Here is a 24,711-nt window from a genome sequence, read left to right as displayed (position 1 = left end):
TGGGGCAGTGCTAAAGAAATGATGGATTATTAAATTATACTGAAAGGATTACAGAGCTTTCTCCTCCTTACAGCCAGGAATGAATTAATGCCTGTAAGTTCTGGTGGAAAGGGATGATAAAGATACAGAACCACAGATCTTCAATAATGTTGCTGTACACAGAGGTTGCTATTTGAACTTGTAATATCCCAGCTGGTGTGTCCACACAGTTACAGAGAAGGGGCAAACAGAGTAAATTCTGCTCTGTGAAAGATGAGCAGAACCTGAGGACAGTTCTCCAGATGAGCTGTGTTACAGACAGGCTGGAAAGACAGAGTTCTAGAAACATCAGGAAGGTGAGAAAACCTACTCCAGGGTGTCAGTCCTGTGAGCTTCCACTGAAAACTGAGTTTTTTCTGCTCTGGAAATTAACTCTGGCATGCTACTCCTGCATCTTAAGTGTCCAGTGAACCAGGTCCTGAGGTTTTGATTCAGCCCTTGTTCATGTCTGATTCCCATGGAATTCTGTGAGAAAAATGAGAGATAATCTGTCATAAAAATTCCTGTGGTGTGCCAGCAGCACAGATAGAGATCTGTTCTGTCTGAGCCGAGCTGCACAAGTCCTGTCACTTCTGAGACACTGGAACACTGCAAAGGGACTTCAGGGAATATTGACCATTGGCTTACATTACCTTTATTCCTCACACACCAGGGCTTGAGACTCAGATGGAAGACAGGTAGAATCTGGCTTTGGAGGAGTCAGAAAGAGAACTAAGTCTTACTTTCTGGTTGGTGGAGCAAATGTCTGTGGAAGAGAGGGATGACAATTCTGTCACCTGGGCTTTAGGGCCTCCTGCAAGTCCCCATAAGGGCTGTGGGGATGAGTGCAGGGAGCTGGATGATGCTGTCCAGCCAGAGCATTTATGTCTGAACTGATTTCCACATGGAAATTTGCCTGAGTTGTTCTTTTCCAGACTGTCCTCCTGAGAAAACTCCCTCCAGTGTCTGATCATGCTGACCTAACCTTCTGCAGCCCCTCCTGTTGTGACAGCAGTGGGAAAGGCTTTTGAGACATCCTTTTCTCCTTAAGTGTCACTTCCCTGCTCTTTATCATTTCCCCTTTCTGGGGGCAGTGTAATATTGAGTTGCACTGGGCCATGCCCTCAGTGAGAAGGAGTTAAATAAGCTGGCTCTGCCTGGAATGAGGGGTGTGCAGCTCCTCTCCCCCACATTCTGCCTCTGCTCTTTATTTCTGCCTGCAGGATTTATGCTCAGCAGCTTTAGTGAGTCTCCTGTGCTGGGGTCAGCTCCAGCTGCTCCCATCTGCACAGGGGGATCCGATTCTGTGCTGGGCCACTTCTCCTGAAACAGCAAATTTCAGTGTAAATAAATTCCCACGTGAGAAACACACAAGAGAGAAGGACTTGGAGCAGACAAGTAGGGAGGTTTTAAATGCTCACAAAAATTCCTGAAAGCTCTCAGGGATTGCCTTTTCCCAGCAAACACTGGGAAATACTCGACAGGAACAAACTGGGAAATACTGGACAAGAACAACTCCACAGACCCCCTGGAAGTGCCTGTGAAACCACTGATGGTCCACAAAGAGCTCAGAGAACTTCACTGGGTGGTGGGGACTGCAAACGAGGAGGGATTATCTATTATCAGAGTTTGGGTGAGCTTTAATTACTTAGCACAGAATGCACAGTTGAAGAGAGAAGTTCTAGGAGATGCTTTCAATCTGTACATTAACCTTCATCCAATTAGGGTATTTTATATATTTGACATTTAAGTTAGGCTTAATAACACAGTTTAGAATATCATTTGAGATCAAAGATGCTGAATCTTTGAATCTTTTATCATCCTTTTAAATTTTGTCAGTGCTTTAGCATTCTTTTAGGACTAAGCTGAAGCACATAAAGAAGTTTCCAATGTTTTATTAGAAATCATTGCTTGTTTCTGTAATGAAATGTAAAAAAGGTAACACAGTGGCCTAAATGTAGGTGAGAGACTGTAAGAGTCCCTGTTAAAAATAATAAGCACACTGAGTCATGAAGGGCTATGTGAGCTCATCATGTGGAGATTAGACAAGAAAATGCTGATTGAATTCCAGGGGCAGGTACTCCGGCTCCCCAGAGGGCACAGGTATTTTAAAAAGAGGGTTTTATCTTTCTTACGAAGGTATTTGTTTGTGTTACTCCTTCTGCTGAGTCCTTCCCATGCAGTATAAAACTATGATGTGAACAAACAAAAAGTACACAGGAAATGTGGATTTTAAAGAAGTCTCTTCTACACCTCAGGCTTATTTCAGTTCTTGATCATACTCGATTTTGCCACAAAAATCCCTCTGTTCTGGGTTCCTAAGAGGAGGGAAGAGCTTCTGGCAGTTGTGCTCAGGAAGACACGCGGGGGCTCAGAGGGATCTCTGGGACCCCTGGATTTGGATGTCCGTCCATCCATCCATCCATCCATCCATCCATCCATCCATCCATCCATCCCTCCATCCATCCCTCCATCCATCCATCCCTCCATCCATCCATCCATCCATCCATCCATCCATCCATCCATCCATCCCTCCATCCATCCCTCCATCCGTCCATCCATCCATCCATCCATCCCTCCATCCATCCATCCCTCCATCCCTCCATCCATCCATCCCTCCATCCATCCATCCATCCATCCATCCATCCATCCATCCATCCATCCATCCATCCATCCATCCATCCCTCCATCCCTCCATCCATCCATCCCTCCATCCATCCATCCATCCCTGGGCACCCAGACCTGCCAGGAGAAGCTGCTGCCCCTGCTCAGAGCCCTTGGCCATGGGGATAGAGGAGAGATCCTTCAGGACATTGTTCTCCTGAAACAAAGGGGAGTGCATTTAAAACAAACACTGGTTTATGTGGCTGAACTCCCCCATCTGCCTCCAGACCTTGCACAATACAGGCATCTCTGACTTGCCTGAGAGGGTTTGTAAAGAATTGACTTCACAAATCGGTTTTGTTTTGCTCTTGCTGTGGGGGATCAGTAGGAATGCCACAGTGGAACAAAAGGAAACACTCCTCCAGCCAAACTTTGCTCTCCCAGCCCTGCAAACCCACTCACGCCAATCCACAGGCAGCAGCAGAACTGAGATAAAATGTTTTAACTCCAGAGATCCCTGAAGTATTGATCTGTGGGCAGGGCTGGGGAGACAGAAGTGGTTCAGTGATGAAAGCACAGCTCTGTACTCCACCTCAGGTGCTGCAGCTCAAAGTACAGCTGAGTGAGCAGTTCCCAGCAGTGCCACCCCATCCCACAGCCAGCCCAGCTCTGGGGCAGAAACCAGGCAAGGGAAAACATCATGAGACCCATCAGTGACAGAACCTGAACCCAAGGAAATGGGTCACAGCAGGTGTGTCATAGTGTCACCGCTGGGGCACAGGGGATGGGGAGTAACTCAACCCTTCCTCGATTCCCAGGGCTGAGCTGGAACCTCAGTCAGTGATCTCCTTATCTGTGGATGCAGAAAACAGGCTGAGTGTCCCATTTTTACTGATAAAGGAACTGAAAGGGAAGGTATAGGCACGGTATCTTCCAGTTACTCATCCTTCCTATAAGGACATGAAAAAAAAAAGACTTTGATTAGGCTCTTCAGCATCTGTGTGTAGTCCTTAATCTTCCCATTCCATTCTTAGGGTTTTTCCCTTTTCATAACTTTGTATAATGAGGCTCTGAGGAATTAGATCATTTGTTCACCCTATACCAATCTTGAATAAGTTTGATTTTTGTTACTTTGAATATTCAGTTACAGAAGACTTGGGGTAAAGTTCAGGTACTGCCTGAATGTCATCAGGGAAGACACGGAGTGTTCAGGGTTGTGCAAACCCCACACGGTGGTGGCAAAACACCTCCGGGTGACCCAGAGGAGACCAGCTGGAGGCGGGTCCAGAAAGGGGAGTATAAATCCTTTCCTTTGCCACTCAAAATCACACGTGTGGAGATCACAGAAGTATCTCACAGGACAAAGGAAATACACCCTGTGAAGCAGCTTCAGTAAAGCAGCAACAGCCCTGCGGAATTCCAGGAACAGGACAAAGGAAAATACACCCTGTAAAGCAGCCTCAGTAAAGCAGCAACAGCTCTGCTGAATTCCAGCTCTGTGTGAGGTATCTGTGTCTGAGTGACCCACTCCTGCCCGGTGTCACTGTCCCCTGCACTGTTCCCTGTGGGCTGAGAGGGAAGGCACAGATCTGTCCCCAAAGATCAGCTACAGAGGGCGAGCAGAATTAGGGAGGTGTCACTGGAGATGTTCGGCACTAAGTGGCTGTGGTGTCCCCTGGCCCCGGGCACAGCCCTGCCCCGAGGATAGCCCGGCTCACTGCCGGACTGACCCGACCAGGAGCCTCATGAGGGAGGTCAAATCCCAGCCTGGAGCCTGTTTGGGCTCCCAGACACGAGCCTGCCCTCGGCCCGACTCAGCCCTGCCGGGATGTCCCTGCCCGTCCGCCGGGGCTCGCACGGTGGAACCGCGGCTGGAACTGCGGGGCTGCAGCTCCCTCTGCTGCGGGAAACGCTCCCCACGGCAGCGCTGCCAACGCCGCCACCGGCGGGCCCGGTGTCCCGGTGTCCCCGGTGTCCCGGTGTGCCCGGTGTCCCCGGTGTCCCGGTGTGCCCGGTGTCCCGGTGTCCTGGTGTGCCCGGTGTGCCCGGTGTCCCCGGTGTCCTGGTGTGCCCGGTGTCCCCGGTGTCCCGGTGTGCCCGGTGTCCCGGTGTCCTGGTGTGCCCGGTGTGCCCGGTGTCCCCGGTGTCCTGGTGTGCCCGGTGTCCCCGGTGTCCCGGTGTGCCCGGTGTGCCCGGTGTCCTGGTGTGCCCGGTGTCCCCGGTGTCCCGGTGTCCCCGGTGTCCTGGTGTGCCCGGTGTGCCCGGTGTGCCCGGTGTCCTGGTGTGCCCGGTGTCCTGGTGTGCCCGGTGTGCCCGGTGTCCCCGGTGTCCTGGTGTGCCCGGTGTCCTGGTGTCCCGGTGTCCCGGTGTCCCGGTGTGTCCCGGTGTCCCGGTGTGCCCGGTGTGTCCCGGTGTCCCGGTGTGCCCGGTGTGCCCGGTGTGTCCCGGTGTCCCGGTGTCCCGGTGTGTCCCCGGTGTCCCGGTGTGCCCGGTGTGTCCCGGTGTGCCGGTGTGCCCGGTGTCCCGGTGTCCCGGTGTCCCGGTGTCCTCGGTGTCCCGGTGTGCCGGTGTGCCCGGTGTGTCCCGGTGTCCCGGTGTCCTCGGTGTCCCGGTGTGCCGGTGTGCCCGGTGTGTCCCGGTGTCCCGGTGTGCCCGGTGTCCCGGTGTGCCCGGTGTGCCCGGTGTCCCCGGTGTCCCGGTGTCCCGGTGTCCTGGTGTGCCCGGTGTCCTGCGGGCAGTGCCCAGGCCAGGGCCCGGAGCTCCCTCACCGCTCCCTGGCACAGCCCGCAGAGCTGCTGGACCTGCAGAGATCACCTCAGACGGAATTCGAGCTGCATTAACAGTAGCACAAAAATCTGTCACTCATTTTGTCCCCTTTTCCCCCAGTTCCCCGGTGGTTTCAGCACCCCATACTGCAGAAGTGACCACTACAGCTCTGCTCGTTTCTCACTCAGGTGGTTGCTTGGGCTAAAATTGCCTGTTATTAATGTTCCTCATTTTCCACGGAGTACAAGCCTAGGCTGGACTCGGGAAACAAAAAAACCTTTGAGGACTTGGTGCTGAAGGCACTGGACGTTCCATGTGCTTCCAGCAAAACAGCCAGAGGCTGCTGGCCCTGTCCTGTGCCGGCTTTTCCTCCTCTTTCCAATTCAAAGAGGGGAAATTTGGGTTAAATATTGGGCAGGAATTGTTCTCTGTGAGGGTGGGCAGGCCCTGGGTGCCCAGAGCAGCTGTGGCTCCCCTGGATCCCTGGCAGTGCCCAAGGCCAGGCTGGACATTGGGCTTGGAGCACCTGAGACAGTGGGGGGTGTCCCTGCCATGGCTGGGGTGGCACTGGAGGGGCTTTAAGGTCCTTCCAGTCCAAGTCATGCTGTGATTCTGACTTAAAAGTCTGTAAAAAATCGAGATGTGATTAATAATAACAATATTATAATATTAACAATAAAATAATAACAAAATATAATAATAATAATAGTAATAATAATAATAATAGACAGAGCAAAGTTCTTACTTCCAAAGTTATTTTCCCCTTATACAAAGGGAAAGAACCTGGTTCTTCTTAAATTTCCCTTTAATGTTTACATTTAGGGGCATTAATTTAACCCCTCCAAGGCTTCAAAAACAATTTGCACAGTAAATTTCGCCCTTTATATTTCAAGCTCACATCAATACACTTGTAAGGAATATGTAGGTTTCTGCTTTGGTGTTATCATACCTTTTTTCCCCCCTATTTGCTTGTGTTTTTCTGCTCTCAGTCATTGTATGAACTTAATTGTTATAGAAAGCATATTCATTACATGAAATTTTAAATTTACATGTACAGATGAGAATGATTTTATGGGAAACACCTGTTGTCTTCTAGGCCCTTTCTCTGGGTCCTATCTGGAAAAAATGGGTGTCTAAAAGCCACAGGAGCTGGTCTGTCCTTAGTGCAGTTTCTTAAGTTCAAAGCAGGTTTTTCCCACTGTGTGTATTTATCAGCAGTGTTTTAAAGCACCATCAGTCTTTGCTGTGATTGCTGCTCCCCTCCTGTGGCATTCCAGCTGCTGATTCACTGCCAGAGAGCAGGAAAATGTGCAGGGAAATCATGATCAAACACCCGCTCCGGAAAATCCACAGAGGAAATACTTGAACTGAGCAGACACTGAGAAAGAAGGTGTTCCACTTCACACTGTGTCAAAATGTCATTCTTGTTTCATTATATAAAGTTGAACATGAGAAGTGTGGGGTAAAATGACTGAAACCACTTGCCATTAGCCATGCTGATAACTGCACTAATTCCAGAGGAAGCACTTAAGTAACTCCATGGAGTTTAATAGGCTGGTAATCAACAGTGATTGCAGCTCGGTCTGGAAAGGAGTGCACCTGATTTGTTACTGTAATGAGATCTGTACAGCAGCAAGAGGAAACATCCCTGTGCCCCGTCAGGCTGGGCAGTGTGAGGTGGTGAATTAGTCACTGACTGAGCTGGGAGTGCAGCCTGGGGCTCTGCTGCCACCACTGCCTCCCTCTCTCCATCTCCTGTGCTGCTCCTCCCTGCTGAGATGAGGGTCTGTGCCTTCCCGTCAACAGCATCCACAGCTCCAGGTGACAGCCACTGTTAGCCATGGGCCTGGATCTGTGTGTGTGGGAAGAGCTGATCAGAGCAGCTCTTGTAGCTCAATTCCTACTTGTCATTTTTCAGTCATTCCTGCCCTGCAGGCCTTTGGAGTGAAGCTCCTTCATGGAACATCCATATTTTACCACTTCATCATGAACATGATTATGAACTCCATCGTATCCAGTGATGTGTGTCCCAACCTTAGCTGGCATTTCCTCAGCCCTTTGAAGGGGTGACTGAAGGCAGAACTTGGCTCTTTTAGTGCAGGCATGTGAGCAAGAGCTGTGGGGTTTGTGACTCATATTTATTTTTCTTTGTACATGCAGTTATCTTGCATATTTCTGGTGCCAGGCCTTCTGCTCAAAGCAGCTGAGCAAGAACAGAGACATGCAGAGTGGATAAGTTGTATCACCAGTATAAATGTACAGGTAATTAAGGGACATGAAAAAAAAAGAAAAAAACCAAACCACAAATGCAAGTTGGAAAAGGAGTCCCTATTCTGTGCCAGGAGTCCTGGCAATGCATAAAGACAAGGACAGATGTTGCAATAACCTGGTGCTCATGAGCCACCAAACTGGGACAGGAATCCAAACAAAAGGGAAAATGGTTTGTGGTGGTTTTTGTCACACCTGATCCACTTTCCTGAACGTCCACTCTCCTGTGTCCCTTCTCCCTCTGCTGGAAGAGAGAGCTCCACACTGCCAGAGCCTGGAACAGCTCGTGCACTAAGGGAACTGCACAGGAGTTCAAGCTGCAATTCCATAAGGAAAAATCCTTCTCTATTCCCAATTATAACTTGCTTTGCCCTTAATTTTGGGTGGTTGATCTATTATTTCATAAATAAATTCAGTTAAGTAGTAAGGATTTCCCTATTTTAGAAAATCTCATGGCCTCTTCGAAATTCTGTTATAATTAGTTCAAGACTATCTCCAACTGTTTTCCTGAGAGGAAACCTTTCCTTGGCTGCAGAAACGTTGGCTCCACTTCCCTGGATCTTTTAGCAGTGTGATATCTCCTGACAGGATGCAGGTTTTGGAGTGATTGCTCCAGGCTTTAGCAGAGCAAGATACAGGTCTGGGATTTCTGGCAATGCTGCATGTCCTGGGAGCTTTGTCAGAGATTGGGTTTCTTGATTCCAGGGGCTGACTTTTGGCTCCAGAAGTTGTTTTGATGTTCTTACTCTGCTTTTAGGGACATTATCCTATGTTTGAGGAGGTAAAAATAGAACAAAGGCTGCTCAGGATTGTCAAGAAGGACTAAAGTCGATACATCAGGACTGGACAAGGCAGAAGTGCAGCACAGCCCTGTCTCCCCAGCCCTCACTGATCCAGCTTTTGGCAGAGGCCACTGTATGTGATGGAGATGAATGTTTTCTTTAATTGTTCTGTTTTAACCTTTCCTGGGAAGTGCAGGGCTGTCCTGAACAGTGACATCAGCCTCGCTGTCTGAACTCAGGGAAGTTTTACACGGGTGAAAACAAGGAGCCATGAGCTGGGCATTCCTGAACAGTCATAAAAGCAACAAATGAGGTGCCTGTGAGCAGAATGAACGTTCAGATTCTTCAATATTGTCATGTGAGACACTGTAAAGCTTTGATTTTCTTCCTTTGATCATACCAGAACCTCCTCTCACACACTGCAAATTCTTCTGTAATTTTGTCTGAACAATCCCACTTGAAATCCCAACAAGCACAGATGTTCAGGCAGATTTCAGAGCAAGAATGAATAATGAAAGTTCATTATGTCCTACAATGTCTCATTTAGAGCAGTCAGCTTGTTCTGAGCACTGGTTTGAGCTGTAGTGGGCTCTGGGGCTTTCTGAATGGGTTATGGTACAGAAGACAACCAGGGGTATTTCTCTCTGCTGTTTGTGACTGACAGGGAAAGGTTTCCGCTTGGGAAGGTGCTCTGAGGTCTCTCTGCATTCAGCAGGAGGGTGTGACTGCCAGAGGTGACAGAAGGTCTTCAAAACCTCTCCTCCAGTAGCCTGGAAATGCTGATTTCTGCTGGAGTCTCCTGTTTCAGCGATTCCATGCAGAAGCTGCAGTCAGTGTCTGTCCCCTGCTGGCAGTGCCCTCCTGTGCCCACGGCAGCTCATCACATAAAACGATCCTTTATGAGAAAGTGAGTGTGGAGGAAGTCAAGAAGTAAAAATCTCCCCCTCTATTGTTCCTACCCTAATCCAAACCCTTCTTGGGCCGTTGTGGTGATGTAGGAGAGACTCCCTTGCCTGCTCCCATCCAGCCTGTGAGCAGTGAGGAAAGCAGGAAATGTCCATGGGAGTGACTTCACTGTTTCCTATCCATGATGTAAGGACAGTCATTTTATTCTTGAGCTTGGAGAATGCAGTTTATAAAGGCACGGTGGGTTTTCTCCTGGGAACACAGTAAATGAGCGAAGGATGTTTCTTGCAGTTTTTCTTAGCTCATCATGGAAAATTGAATTTTGCTGACGTGGGTTCAGCTGTGCAGGGAGGTGGAGGGGAACAGGCTGAGGGTGGTGGGGAGCAGGGCAGTGCGTGCAGATCCTGGGAGTGCAGCTCTCGGGGGACAGTGAATTCCCCACACCAGCCCAGGGACGTCACACTGACGCATCCAGGACCATTAAACACACGGGAGGGAGCAGGGCTCTGCCAGCAGCAAAGTGTTCTGGCAGCCCTGAGCATGAACACAAGGCTCTGTTCATTTGCACTGCAGATGTTCCTTCTGTTGTTTCACCTGCAGCTTGTTTTGCAACTTGCAGTTGTGTTGGGACGACGTGTGCCATTCTCTGTGCCTTTGGGAAGCCACTGACTCCAGTTTTTCTGGATTAATTTCCAGTGATATAATTTCCACTGGAATTTGGCTTAGTCATTTTGTTTCCTTTTTCTACTTCAATGTCTCTTTTCTCTTAAATGTCTTCCTAACATTTATAGAGACCAATATTTATTGTCTTCCTAACATTTATAGAGACCAATGTTTATTGTCTGCTCATGGCTGCAGGGCTGCACTTGCATTAAGTGCCCAAGGTACCCCACAGGGAGTTGCTGCTCTGATCGTGATTTGCTGTTTGATTGAAATCTTTTCAATGGAACATAAGTAGGCATTTAGGATTCCTACTACATCTGTAAGTGGCCTTGGCAATGCTCAGTGCTAAACCCATCCTGTGCTTAAGCAGTTCACAGTTACCATTGTCATGGTGACCTTTGCTGTCATCCTCGTTCAAATCTGGCAGGAGACAAAGGGTGGAACAGTTCTGAGAAGCAGAGAAGAATAAAAAAAGCTCATTAATATTTCACTGAAGAGTGGTGAACGAAATCACAGTTACTCCCATGAATTCTCTTCTCAGCAGGCAAAATGGAGTGGAGAGATCCTGGTGCTTTTCTGGTAGGAAGAATTCAGTAACACCTTCTGTTGGAAGAGATTTGGGGGGGTTTAAGAGACTTGTTTGTTCTCATTGAACAAGGAGCTGTGCCAAACTTGACCAGCCCCCAGTTCTCCCAGTGCCTGTTGCTGAAGGTTGGAGATAGCCAGTGAGTGATACCAGAACACTGCCTTAAGATCTTTGTTCTGTTTTAGTTGAAATTGAGCACTGAAGGGAGGCTGGGCATTGTCAAAGAAATAGGAACTTTACTGTCTCAGAATAGGACAGCAGCTAGGACACTCTTAGGGGCTCAAAGACCAGTGATATCTTCACTGTGAAAAGGTTTCTGGCAGGTCTGGCAGAGGCAGTGATATATGAGACATTAAAATAATAACAGAATCTGATTCAGGAGCCAGCTCCATTTCAGAACACTGTGCTACTGGATGTTGTCAGGCCCTGGTGGAACACCGGCACAGGAGTGAATAATACAAAATCTGCAATAAAAGCACTGGTAAAATGGCCAGGAAAACAAAATTACTGCACCTTTTCCTATGAAATAAATCTCTTTTCTGTCCCCTAAGGCTTGTTTCCTGCCATTTGTGAGAAAGAAAGGCCATTTTGCCATCTAACACAGCTTACTCCAAATGAGTTTCAATTTTCTCTAGACTGAAATTTTTTGCAGATCCTAACTTCAGGAGTTCCAGTAGTAAAGGCTTTTGATGGGACACTGAAAATGGGGTTATCTAACTTAGGCTCAGGGTCTAACAGTAACCTGCTTTTCCAGTGCCTCTGGCAGCATCTGGGCATGTAATCCTGGGCAAAAATGTGTTCCAGGTGATTAAAAGTAATGCCAGCACCCCAGGCCAAAAATAAAGTCATTATTTTGGGCTTGGACTTTACAGTTTATCTCTGAGGTTAGTAACTGTAAACTAAAGAAAGTTGCATATTTGCATTCATTTTTGCACACATAGCAGTGAAGTTAAATTTAGTTTGTAAAAAAACCCCACAAAAATTCTATGTAAGCACACAAATCAGGCTGGTTTGTGAAGCAGTAAACATAAAGGAAGCAGCATTTTAATCAAAATGAGGAATTGCATCCTAATCACCTCTCAGCACATGCATATTTCATAAGTCCATGTTCTGCAAAGCAAAGGCTGTGTATCCTCAGTTCTCATCTCCTCAGCTCTCCCAGCACAAACCAGTTTCTGTCTCTGCAGAATCCAGGATCATGGGGACCATACCTGTTAATGTGTGTGGGAAATGTTGGATAAAATAAAATAAAATAGAGTAGCACCGTGCTGTGGTGAGGAACACAGCCCTCTCTGCTCCCACTCTGCAATCTGCAGGGCAGAAGCCCTTGGGTCCCTTTTTGTCCCCAGTTAATGCTCACACCAGGGGCCTGGGGCTCCCTTGGAGGAGCTGGGTGTGCCCAGGGGTCCCCAGGGATGGATGTTTTACCAACAGTGACACTGATGGAGCCCTCCAGTGCCCTGTGAACACAGAGTCCACTTTGTCATCAGCCCCAGGGAACGAGATAAACACATGAATTGAAAAGATTCAGTGTTTGAAAATACTTGGGCTTCTTCTCAAGCATTAATTATTTCCTTTATCTTTCTCTGAAACCTTCATCTCTGAGGCAGTGAGCCATGGTTTCCATCCAGGCTGATGAAGAGAGATGTTTATGGCAAGGCTGCCCATAGTCCCTGGTACCCTGCTGTGTCCAGCCTGTGCTGGCACTAAGCCTGGCTCCTGCAGGCTCTGTCCAGTCTGAGCCTCAGGAACTGCAGAGCAGAGCGGCTGGAACTGTCCCTGCAGTGGAAAGGCACTTTGCTAAGTGTGATTTTATGGTGTTTGGGAGGTTTCCCCTCACAATCACATTAAAATATTCATGAGTTCTTTCTCTTGACTGGAATCATTAATAAACGCTTGATGTCAGTGGCACAGCTCTGCACTTCCTTCCTGGATGGATCTTTAAATATTCCTCATGTTCCCAATCTGAAACCTCCTAACAGGGAACAGCCCCAGGGCAGAGCTCTGCCTTGTCAGCTGTTCATCCCCTTCCTCAGGGATGTGGGGCTCTGCAGAGGGGAGACTCTGACCCTGCCAGAGCTCTTCCCAAGGCACAGGTTCCCAGGAATTACAGCTGCTGGCAGCCCTGGAGCCCCGTGCTGAAGGTTCCCCATCAAATGCAGGGTGTAGGTAAGAGCAGTGCTAACCAGCCCTGTCCTTACACAAGTTCCTGGTCCTCTAGAGGCAGAATTGAGTTCCAGAGCTTTCAAGCTGTCATTAAAACTCGATTTGATCACAGCTCCTGGGGCTGAATTTCCCAGTCTGCTCCCTCTGCCTTCCTCGGAGCTGAGTGGGAGAGAAGGTGATGGGGAGGTAAAGATGGAGCAATGGAGGGCTGAGACACCCCACAGCAGAGCTCTTGGGAATACTCAGCAGGCAGGGAAATGTGCAGTGTTACACATGGCTCCTGCAGCCATTAATTTATCATTATTGGAGAAAGTTCCATACACACAGCTGATTTTCTGCTGCTTCCAGATGAGGTCACTCCAAGCATCTGCCATCTTCTTTTTCTATTCCCTCCCTTCAGAAAGGGATAAATTTCTTCAGCAGTTTGGATTCTACGTTTAACCCTCCCTGTGCAGTTTCCCACAGGGGTGTGGTGTCACAGACTGCACCACATTGGCTTTTTCTCCAAAATGCCACAGACATTCCACAGCAGGAGAGGTTCCTGAGCAGTGTGGCATGGCTGGGTTTGCTCACTGTGGGTGTGACCTCACTGGCACACTGGGTTACAGGTGTCCTACTGCTGCTACAGCAACACAGCAAACCCAAAATCACTCACTGGTGCTGTCCCAAGAGTTCCACCCCCAGCCTGCTGGGCTCTGTGTGAAGTGAGGCCAGAAGGGAGGACCCATCTCAGTGGATCTTCTCTTTGGGACCATTCCTGAGCGAGGAGAATTCACAGCAGGATGAGGAATAAACCCATGTACAGTGAAGGACAGTTCTGGTGCTGGGACCTCCCATGTGCTGATGGCAGAGGAGGGAAGAGCAGGCACTAAGGGATCTCCAGCTCCCTGCCTGCCAAGGACACACAGAGCAAGGTTCCTCTCCTGTCTCCTCTGCACCGCCTGGGCCTTTTGGGCACGGCTGTGTTACTCCATTCCAGCCCTGTTTCTTTAGAAAATTCAGGACATGGGGGGCAGTGATAACTGGGGGAAATCATCACCATATTGTAATTCTGATAAAAGCTGCCACAGAGAGTGGCAAGGTGCAGTTCAGATCACAGACACACTGTGTGAGAAGACAAACTGAGGAAGTCACCAGCCTTGAATGGCAAGGCAATAAAAAGTGCCTTTCCTCCCAAGAACACTGATGGACACAAACAGCCTGTCCTGAGCATCTGTGTGCCCATGGCAGTGCTGGGGGGCACAGAGCCTGTCCTGCATTCCCTGAGCCCCTGGGACTGGAGGGCACAGAGCCTGTCCTGCACCCCCTGAGCCCTGGGACTGGAGGGCACAGAGCCTGTCCTGCATTCCCTGAGCCCCTGGGACTGGAGGGCACAGAGCCTGTCCTGCATCCCCTGAGCCCCGGGACTGGCAGTGCTGGATGGCACAGAGCCTGTCCTGCACCCCCTGAGCCCATCCTGCATCCCCTGAGCCCCGGGACTGGCAGTGCTGGAGGGCACAGAGCCCGTCCTGCACCCCCTGAATCCCTGGACTGGCAGTGCTGGGGGGCACAGAGCCTGTCCTGCATCCCCTGAGCCCTGGGACTGGAGGGCACAGAGCCCATCCTGCACCCCCTGAGCCCCGAGACTGGCAGTGCTGGGGGGCACAGAGCCCATCCTGCACCCCCTGAGCCCCGAGACTGGCAGTGCTGGGGGGCAGAGCCTGTCCTGAGCCCCCTGAGCCCCGAGACTGGCAGTGCTGGGGGGCAGAGCCCATCCTGCACCCCCTGAGCCCCGAGACTGGCAGTGCTGGGGGGCACAGAGCCTGTCCTGCACCCCCTGAGCCCCGGGACTGGCAGTGCTGGGGGGCACAGAGCCTGTCCTGCACCCCCTGAGCCCCGGGACTGGCAGTGCTGGGGGGCACAGAGCCTGTCCTGCACCCCCTGAGCCCCGGGACTGGCAGTGCTGGGGGGCACAGAGCCTGTCCTGAGCCCCCTGAGCCCCGGGACTGGCAGTGCTGGAGGGCACAGAGCCTGTCCTGAGCCCCCTGAGCCCCGGGACTGGAGGGCACAGAGTCCATCCCGCACCCCCCGAGCCCGCAGGGAATCCAAGCCCCGCAGCCCGTGTGCGAGCCCTGGAGCAGCTCGGGGCTCGGGGAATGACATCCTCGGCTGACATCAGCTGGCGGTGTTTGCATTGGATTCCGGGCCCGGCTGGGAGGTGTGGCTTGGCGGGGACCCCGCTCCGGGCTGCCCGTGCAGCCGGGGCTGGCAGCAGCCGTGTCTCCATCCCGCCGGCTCCTCCCTGCTGCTGCAGCGTCTCCTGCCAGGTGTGTGAGCCGGGGCTCAGCCCTGCCCCGCCCGCCTCCAGCCGCGCTCCTTGGCGGGCAGTGCCTGCCATCCCCGGGATGTCAGTGCCTGACACCTCAGCAGCCCCAGGTCACCGTCTGCCAGCACGGGAACCCTTCTGAAGAATTACGGGGTTTTTTCAGCACCTTTGCTGCTCCATTTGTTGCCTGGCTTTTTGAGAGCACGAGTCCTGGTCGTTAGGGGTGCTGCCACCTGAATATTTCTTCGTCAGATGCCACAAAAGAGAGTCTAGGAAAACAAAGAAACTTGTGATGTGGAGCTGACGGTTCTGGTTTCAGCTGGTGAAAACTTGCAGAATCAGTGAGAAGGCAAAGAAAAAAATGTCGGTAACTCCTGGTAATTTGTCACTCAATGGGACGAGCTTCTTCACTGAGAATCACAGCGTTGTGGACAAACACAGTGAGCAGAGAACTTGGAATGTCTTTCTGTTCTGCTTGACTTTCGCCATTGCACTCCCAGCCCTTCTGGGCAGCATTTATTCCCTAGTTTCCCTGCTGAAACTGCAGAACAAAAGCACGGTTTCGGTGATTGTGACCTCTTGGGCAGCAGACGATCTGATCAGCATCGTGCCACTGATTATTTTCATGCTCATGCAGTGGTCAAGGGAAGTCCTGCCCCAGGCTCTGTGCACCACCTCAGCGTTTGTGTATTTATTCCAGGGCATTTCTACCAACCTGAAAGGCTCTCTTATAGTTTTTTACAACTTCTACACCCTCAGCACGTCCGGGACCCTGAGCTGCAGCTCCTCCAGGCGCCGTGTGAGCGTGTTGTGGGCCATCCTCACCATCTGGACTGTGAGCCTGCTGCTGTGCGTTCTGCCTCTGTGTGGCTGGGGCAGGTACACCCGCACCTCCTGGGGCTGCTTCGCCGACTGTGGCAGCTCCTACATCCTGTTAGTGTTGGTTGTGTACGCGCTGTGCCTGTCGCTCCTGGCAGGGCTGGCTGTTCCCCTCTCGCTGAGGCTGCTGTGCTCAGGGGAGCCCCAGCTGCTGCACCCCCAGCACCTGCAGGGCTCTGCAGCCTTCACCTCCCCCGGGACACCCTGGGGCTCTGCTGCCCCTCCTCTGGCCCTGCTGGACCCCGGGGAGAAGAGCCTGGAGCCTCTCCACAACTCGGAGGCGGTTTTTGGGAAGGGCGTGGCTGAGAGCAGCGCACACGGCAGGAGCTGCACGGTGGGCTTTGCCCAGAAACGATTCTCGCTGATCCTGGCACTGACCAAAGTCCTGCTCTGGCTCCCAATGATGGTAAATTCTCGGCTGCCTTCACTTCCCAATGCTCACTTGCATTTCAGTGGGATGTCACCTGTGGGCCATGGATTGGAACAGATGAGCAGTGGCCATTGCAGTTGTTCCTCGGAGTGTAGTTGTGCCAGCAGAGATCCTCTCCAGCAGGGCTGGGTCACTGCATGAGTTTAGCTGGTGCCCAGTGGCTTTGGCAGAGCCTGTTCCATGTCTCTGACACTCTCATCACATCATTCATGTCCCATGAATACCAGGGCAGTGAGGTCCCCCTTTGGCACTGCCAGCTGTGGGACAGGGTTTGCTCAGCATTCTGGGAACTGAGCTAAGGGCCCCTCTGTCCTGTCCTCTGAGACACATCCTTTGGGTTAAAAAACAGCAGTTTGTAGAAAAATGCAGTTTGGTTGTACCATTGTAAACAGTGCAGTGCTGGGGCAGGAGGGATGCTGTTGTGTGCACAGGTGTGTGTTTGGGAACAGGACCCTGGGAAAGGGATCTGTGGGGAACAGGGAACAGCTCTGGGGCGCTTCCCCCTGCCCTCAGGTGTGTGAGCCTGGGGCTCCTCCCCTCCACATGGCACTGGCTGCCACTGGGAGCTGTTCAATGCTGCTCAGCATCTCCATTTAGCTCCAGTGAGGGCTTTTCTGAGAAATGTAGCATGAGAGGAGAGCAGTCAGCGTGTTTGCTCTGCTGTCTGCTAGAGCCAGCACTGTTGTCCTCAGCAAACACTAATGGCAATCTGTGTCTAACAGTGGTGGCACACTCACAGCGAGATGTTCTCTTTGTTCCTGGAAGCATCTCATGTGCCCACAGTGATTTACATTTCAAAATGCTCTGCCTTTCAGACACAGGTGGCTGTCCAGCACATCACTGGGCTGCAGAGCCTTTCGTTTGAGACCCTGAGCTTCCTGCTGACCGTGCTGGCTGCCACAGTCACCCCGGTGTTTGTCCTGTCACAGCACTGGCTCCACCTGCCCTGCGGCTGCATCATCAACTGCAGGAGGAACTCCTATGCAGTGTCTTCACAGGATGCCAAAGGTAAGGGTGGAAGGGTTGCCTTGGTGCAGCAGAGGTTTCCAGGCCTTCCCTGGTCACCTTCTTGGCATCTTCTAGAGCCCTGTTCTACCTTGGGCTTTATGTAAAAATAGCTGGAGGAACAGAGTGGGTCAGGAAGGGACTCACAGGGATCTTCTGGTCTCAGCTGCAAATGTTAAGGGATAAATATTTCTGAGGTGTGGGAGTTTCTCATTCTCTGGAGTGAAAATCCTCTACCATCAGTGGATGAATTCCTGCCATTCCCTGCTTGTTCAGGGAGAAAGAACTACTGAATCTTAGAGAAAAGCCATCCTCAGTGCATGGCTTTCACTTGTTTTACACACATTATCCAGGTGCAGAATGGCTTGTGCTGCCCCTGCTGCCCTTTCAGCCACTTTCCCAGAGAGAACGACTGCAGTTCATCTAGAAGGCAGTTCCTTCTCAGAACTCTGTCTTCTCAACAATTCATTTCTTTTATGGAGGGAAAATTGCCTATTTCCAGCAGGAGCTGGACAATTTATTCCATGCTTTAACACATCATTTGCATTGTGTTTGTAATTGCTTTTTTTTTTTTTTTTTTTTTTTTTTTTTTTGTGGTCTCAACTCCTAACACGGTTTCTTTCCTCCCTGCTCAGGCAAGCGCAGCGGGTTTGAGTTCAACCTGTCCTTCCAGCGAGGCTATGGAATGTACAGGATATCCAGGGAGAACCCTCCCCAGCCCAGCAGTGATGGGAAATCCACATCCTACCACAGCCTGGTGAGCTCTGACTGCGAGGAGCCTGCCAGGGGCGCTGGCCCCGGGATGCTGCCCATGGCACTGGGACACGGCTCCTGGGGCACCCCCGGGGACACTGGGCCCCCAAACCCCCCTGCTGCTGGGCCAGGGCTCTGCCAGGGCCAGGAGGGCACCAAGGGTGAGGCAGCAGCGTTCCCTGAGGGACCAGAGTGGAGGCTGTTCCACGAGGAGAGCCACACACCAGAGCTCTCGGACTGGGAGTGGTGCCGGAGTAAATCCGAGAGGAACCCTCGGCAGGTAAAGGAGGAATTTATTCTTTTCTGATAATAACAGTTTCCTCATGAAACAGGAATGGTTTTTACTGATTGAGACTTCTATTAGTTCTGTTTTTTAGTAAAACTCATACACAGTATTGTATAAAATGTAGTAACTTTATACAGAGGATGATCCTGTAATAATTTCTCACTTGTCCTCTGAATCATGGGGTTTCCTTATTTTGTGTGCACCTGCATGATTTGTATATGGTAAGAAGTAAGTATCAATTATGTTAATTTATCTTAATGAATAGGAAGTTTCTCTCCAAAAGGTGACATTTTCCAGGGAATTCCACAGTGGAATTCAGTGGCCCTTGGGCATTCCAGTAGGTGGGAGTGGGGTAAGAGTCCTCCTGAAGTCTGTGAGACAGGAGCTCAGGAAGGTTCCAGGTTGGAAGGGATCTCTGGAAGTCACCTAATCCAACCCCTGCTCCAAGCAGGGTGACTTCAGAGCCACATCAGCTGTGCTCAGCCTTTGCACACACACGGGAGATGGAAAACATGTATTTTGTATTAAAATATGGGAATCTCTCTCCAGCTGATAAACACAAGTTTGTCATCTGAGTCTCAGTAGCAATTTGGCTGATATTTCAAATATGGCTGATCATCCCTTTCATAAAAAACCCAATGCTCAGTCTGTTGCAGTGTGCAGAGATGAATTCCTGCATTTTGGGGACAAGAGGAAGTGATGACTCAGCCTGGTTTAATCTACCACCTCTTGCCAGGGCCTCATGTGCCATGTACAGCTGGGTTAATAAAGTCACTGTATCAGGTTCATAACTGTGGCTCTCCTTGCAGGAGTTTCCAGATGATGTTTTAAAAAAGATTTCCTTCCCTCATGTCCCCTGGTGCAGCCCCAGGACTGCAGCAGGTGTGAGCAGCTCTTTGTGAGCACCTGGCAGAGACTGCCTGGGGGTGTTTGATGTGCCCTGGGGCCTGGGATGGCATTTTGGACAGACTCTTCCCTTCTTGCATTACAAAGAATCACAACTCATCCACTTCTGACACCTTCCCAGGGATAACAACCCAGTGCCAGGCACTAAAGCTCCTGTGGGTAAGAGTTCCAGCCTTTGGAGTCCCAGCTCTGCCTGGTTCTGACATTCAGCAGGAGCTGCCAGAGCTCCAGAGCTGACATTTGCTTTGCAGCTGGGAAAGGGCAGAGTGTGAAACCTCTGCAAGCTTTGTAAAAGTAACTTTAATGCATTGCTCAGGTTTATGCTGGATGAAAGATCAATTTGGGTCACACATTAATAAGCTGGAAACCATCTTGTCTCTAAGTCTCAAAGTCCAAGAAAAGTCACTCTGTTCTCATCACTCTGCATTTCCCACGTGTGTTAAAGAAAGAGACTCCCCCTGGCATTGATTGGCCACATCCTTCTGCAGGAAATACTGGGGTTCTTCTGAGAGCCCACAGATACAGAGGTTCTTATTTTCTGATTTTCTTCTCAGGAGGAGAAGCTGTAAGAACTGGCAGTAGGAGGGAGAGCAGCCATGACCCCACTCCCTGTGGGATCAGTGAGTTTGATTGAGCTGTTTGAAGAGCAAAGTGCCAGACAGGACTCAGGATGCCTTTGGTTTCCTCTGGAAGCTCCGGGCTTGGAGACTGGCACTTCCTTGGGGTGGCAGTAAGGACTGTGGAGCTGCTTGTCCCTTCATTGTCTGTTCTGTGAGTAGGGTTGCTCCATCAAAGGGTTTTCTCTGGAATAAAAGTGGCACGAGAGAATGAGGCACCAGGGTTTATTGAATACATGATAGGATGGCTGTAATGGAGAGGGAGAGAGAAAATTGTACTTGTCACTGCTAACTCCTGCTCGGCTGCATTTTTGAAAAATACCTTTAACATCTCATAAAATCCCCGTGTATGTCCCTTCCTAAAGAGATTGAGTGTAAATATGTCATGTCTTATTTTGTCTATGCTTCAGTGCCCTCAGGCAACAGAAATCTCCAAGGCTGGCAGTTTGTTCCAGGCTTGCTGATTATTTTTCTCAGCCTCATCTGTGGGTTGCCTCAAGGAAACTCTTTGAAGAGACTCTGCACAGGACCTATTTATGTGCCCTGCAAGGAGAGAGAGGGAGAGGCTGTGCAAGTGACCTCACTGAGGCAGGAGTGTTTTAACATGAGAAACACTCAGCATCTCACTCGCTGCAGGAAAGGTGTGAACATTTCCCTAAGCACCAGGCACAGCACAGAAACCGAGTTAGGAATGAAGGTTCTCATGGCTTCCCACTGGCTGTGGGACTCTGCACCACCTGCACCCTGCTGATGTGCTGGGCTGTTCCCATCGGGGCTCCCTCTGCTCGCTGCTTGGAGCTTGTTCCTGATTTCCTGAGGTTCCTGTGGCTGGAAAATCGATGTAACATTTCACCTTCATCTCCTCCCTTTGCTCCCACAGCCGTGAGCACTCTGTGTGATCCTTGCTGGCTCCTGCTGCAGTTCTGCTGCCCTTGGCTCTGTCTGGAGCTGCAGAGGAATAGTGAGGGTGGAAACATTTGCCCAGGAGCTCTGTCCAGCTCCTACAGCCCTTCCCTCCAAGGTGTCCTCACCTTGGATGCTCAGTTGCACCTCCTGGTACTGACTGATCAAATCCAGGTCTGTCTGCACTGGGCAGGACAGATGGGCTCAGGCCATCTCAGGTGAGCTTGTCTCTTCCTGCCATACCCCCTTGGCCCTGCATTCACTGCAGTCAGCCTCAGAAAAGGCAAATCATTGCAGTAATTAATTCACTGCAGATATTTTGCATATTTAGGGAAGCAGAAGACTAAGCCTCTATTTTAAAACAAACAGAAAACTCACTGTCTCTGGAAAGAAAAAGCTGGGATCCTTACTGGAAATATTCTAAAAATAGCCCTTTTCATCTCAAGCTGTGTTTGACCAAAGTAATTAGGAGTGCAAACTCCTCAGGGCTGTTTTAGATTGCTGGTTTTCTGTTTGGGAAGGCAGCATGGCCCAGTGGGAGCAACATGGGCATGGCACAACCTGTGTGTGCTCTCGGTGCTGCCCCTGGGCAGAGGCTGTCCCTGGGAGGAGGAGCAGAGTCCAGTCCAGCTGGGATTCACTGGGACACTGCTGGGACACTGCTGGGACACTGCTGGGACACTGCTGGGACACTGCAGTCTGTCCTAGAGAGGAGGAGCAGGGTCCAGTCCAGCTGGGACACTGCTGGGACACTGCTGGGACACTGCTGGGCTGTCCCAGGGAGGAGGAGCAGAGTCCAGTCCATCTGGGATTCACTGGGACACTGCTGGGACACTGCTGGCCTGTCCCGGGCAGGAGGAGCAGACTCATCCATCTGGGATTCACTGGGACGCCGCTGGCCTGTCCCAGGGCCTGTGGAACCAGCAGTTGTGAGGAACAGTGTACAGAGTGCCTTGTGCCTGAGTCTGTCACCAGCCACTGTAGAACCAGCTGGGATGGAGTCCCAGTGTCCCATTCAGCCCCCAGCTGCTGCTCTGACCGTTTCCAAATGGAAATGTGTCTGTCAGAGCCTGTTCCAGCTGCTGTGGGGCTCAGATACATCCCAGCCTTCCCTATGGACATATCCTCCCTGGTGAGTCCAGCCCAGACCCTGCTCAGGCAGAGGGAACAGGGCAGGGAACTGGTCCTGACCCACAGGGATGGTGGGGAAGGTTCTGCCTCATGGAAACCACAGCTGCTTCCTGTGAACTCTGCAAGGTGGATGTATAATTAAATAATGAGAGGATTTTCTTGATCAATTCTGCAGAGGTTTCTCTGCTCGGAGTGCATCAGCACTCTGTAAGGAACAAGGACATTTGGGATTTATTTCACCAGGATTTTTTTGTCTTTGCTGGTACATGGAGCTCTCAGGTGAAATCCCTGTCCCAGATTCCAACAGGCAGAACATCCTCCAGGCACTGTGGGCAGGGGGGATGCCCTGAGGTGGGGAATGCTCTCCACAAACAGTGGAACTTGGTGAGGAAAGGGCCAGGAGCTGAAAGCAAAGAGCTGAACTGCCAGGAACCGTGGGAGTGGGAAAATACTTCACAGGATGTACCAGTAGAGTTTGGTTTGCTGGTGGATTCCTATTTATTGCCATGGATGTGTCATGAGGAGCAAAAATGGGTATTTAATAATGGTATCAAGGACAAGATAAAGGTAATTTTCTGTTCCCATTAATAATAATTTATACTGAAAGTAATTCCAGTAATAATCAGTGTGACCTGGCTGTACCTAAACCCAGGATAAATGCATTTATCCCTCCCTTGGGCCCCATAACCATGAGTTTAGTCTCAGCACTTGTATCCACAGTGCTCCCCAGAGCACAGCATTGTGATTTGCAGGGACAAATGGATTCTGTACTTTAGAACCAGGTAAAAGTGTCTGGAATTGAACATTTCCACTGGAACTGTTCCAGTGGGAAATGACAGCATTCAGTGTCTCCTGGTTAGTGACTGGGCAGTGACACAGGAGACTTGATGGACCTTTTTCACTTTAACAGTAAACACTGATTTCTCAAGAGAAAACCAGAGAAGACTTTCAGGAAGAGGCACTAAATGATTGGGAAATGTCTCATTCTCCAGAGCTGGAGTGTTCATTCCAGCCAGTGGAGATTGCTCATTCCCCTCCAGGTGCCTCATGTTCAGTCTGACAAATCAATGAGTTTGATTAAACAGGACAGAACCTCGCTCTGAAGGAATCAGCTTTTATTTAAACTCTGTTTTTCATATTCTATAGATTTCATGGTGAGTCACACCAAGGCATTTAACAACACAAAAACCTCCTTGCTACCCTTTCAATCCTCACCACCAAGTGTGTAAACCTGTGCGAGGAGCAGGCAGCAAGAGGAGCTAACATAACAGAGCCCCCGGGGCGGGTCTGGGATGGATTTTCGGGCTGTTCTCAGCACTAACACAGCGTTTATTCCCCGCAGAGAGCAGCCCTGGCCGTGCCCCTGTGCGCCTTCCAGGGCACCGTGTCCCTGCAGGCGCCCTCGGGGAAAACCCTCTCCCTGTCCACCTACGAGGTGAGCTCCGAGGGGCACACAATAACCCCCACGGCCAAGAAGATCGAGGTGTACCGCTCCAAGAGCGTGGGCCACGAACCCGGGGAGCCCCGGGCCAGCTTTGCCGACACCAGCGTGAAGATTCACCTGGAGGTGCTGGAGATCTGCGGCACCGAGGAGGCGCTGGACACCGTGTCCATCGTCAGCAGCATCAGCCAGTCCTCGGCGCAGGCACGGTCACCTTCCCTGCGCTTCTCCCGCAGGGAGAACAGGTTTGTGTGCTGCGAGCTGGGGGAAAGCGCCTCCTACTCGCTGCTCATCCCCTCGCACAGCCCCGGCAGCGACTTCAGCATCTCCATCCCGGACACGGTGGAGGCGCACCGGCAGAACAGCCAGAGGCAGCTCTCGGCCAGGGCGGGGCACCAGGAGGAGATCCAGCTGCTGAACAAAGCCTACATGGAGCGGGAGGAGCAGGGGGGCAGCTAAAGGGGTTCAATCTACACCCCTCGACAGCTCTGACACACAGTGCTCAGCTTACCCGAGCAAACACACTATCAGCCGGTGTTTTCCTATCAAACGAATTTTATTTGGGTGCGCTGTTGAACCAATTCAAACTGTTAACGCTGTATCAAGGGGATAACAAATACTCAAGTGCTTCACAGCATTCCATAGTGGATTTTAAGTTATTTATTTATATACCTATTTATTTGAGGAATACGTGTGTCTAAAGGGAATCAAATAAAAGTGTCAAAGCCCAGCTTTGGTGTTTGTTGGCACTGCCTGCAGGAACCTGTGGAAAGGAGGAAGCAGCTCCACAGGTGGGAAGCTGCAGCAGTTTTGATTCACTTGCAGTCCTTGTCAACATCTAAATCGACATAATACTAGAGATACTTTTCTAACACCTGGACATCACTTCAAGCTTATTGGCTGCTCTTTGTTTCACGGATTGTTGATTAGGCCTGAAAGTATATGCAGATCAAACATTAAGAAAACGATACAAATTCTCTCTTCTGCAACACACCGGCCGGGCGGGGACTCGAACCCAGGACCCTCCGGGTCTGAGTCAGTGCGAGGGGCAGGGTCAGTGTGAAGACTCGAACTCGGGACCCTGAGGTCCGGGTCAGTGAGGACTCGAACCCGCTGATCCGGGTCAGTGCGAGGACTCGAACCCTGGACCCTGAGGGCCGGGTCACTGTGAGGACTCGAACCCGCTGATCCGGGTCAGTGCGAGGACTCGAACCCGCGGCCTCCGTGCCGTGTTTGGCGGGCCGGGACTCGAACCCGGGTCCCCGCGCCGCGGGCGGGCGGAAGTGCGGCGGCGGA

The 24,711-nt window shown here is 50.9% G+C and overlaps 1 protein-coding gene across 1 annotated transcript; it reads left to right on the top strand.

The window, feature by feature from the left end:
* Positions 1–15,425: 15,425 nt before the first annotated feature.
* GPR149 (G protein-coupled receptor 149) lies at positions 15,426–23,874 on the top strand (the record flags this gene model as incomplete). Its single annotated transcript, XM_083868237.1, has 6 exons — positions 15,426–16,094; positions 16,197–16,349; positions 17,189–17,381; positions 18,014–18,249; positions 18,292–18,411; positions 23,317–23,874. 6 exons carry the CDS (start codon positions 15,426–15,428, stop codon positions 23,872–23,874), a joined length of 1,929 nt encoding a protein of 642 aa, XP_083724363.1.
* Positions 23,875–24,711: the final 837 nt, after the last annotated feature.

The sequence above is a fragment of the Zosterops lateralis genome, assembly GCF_965231275.1.
Source record: "Zosterops lateralis genome assembly, chromosome: 10".
NCBI classification, from domain to species: domain Eukaryota; kingdom Metazoa; phylum Chordata; class Aves; order Passeriformes; family Zosteropidae; genus Zosterops; species Zosterops lateralis.
The sequence above is the reverse complement of the archived record's forward strand: the minus strand, read 5'-3'. Positions and strand labels throughout refer to the sequence as shown.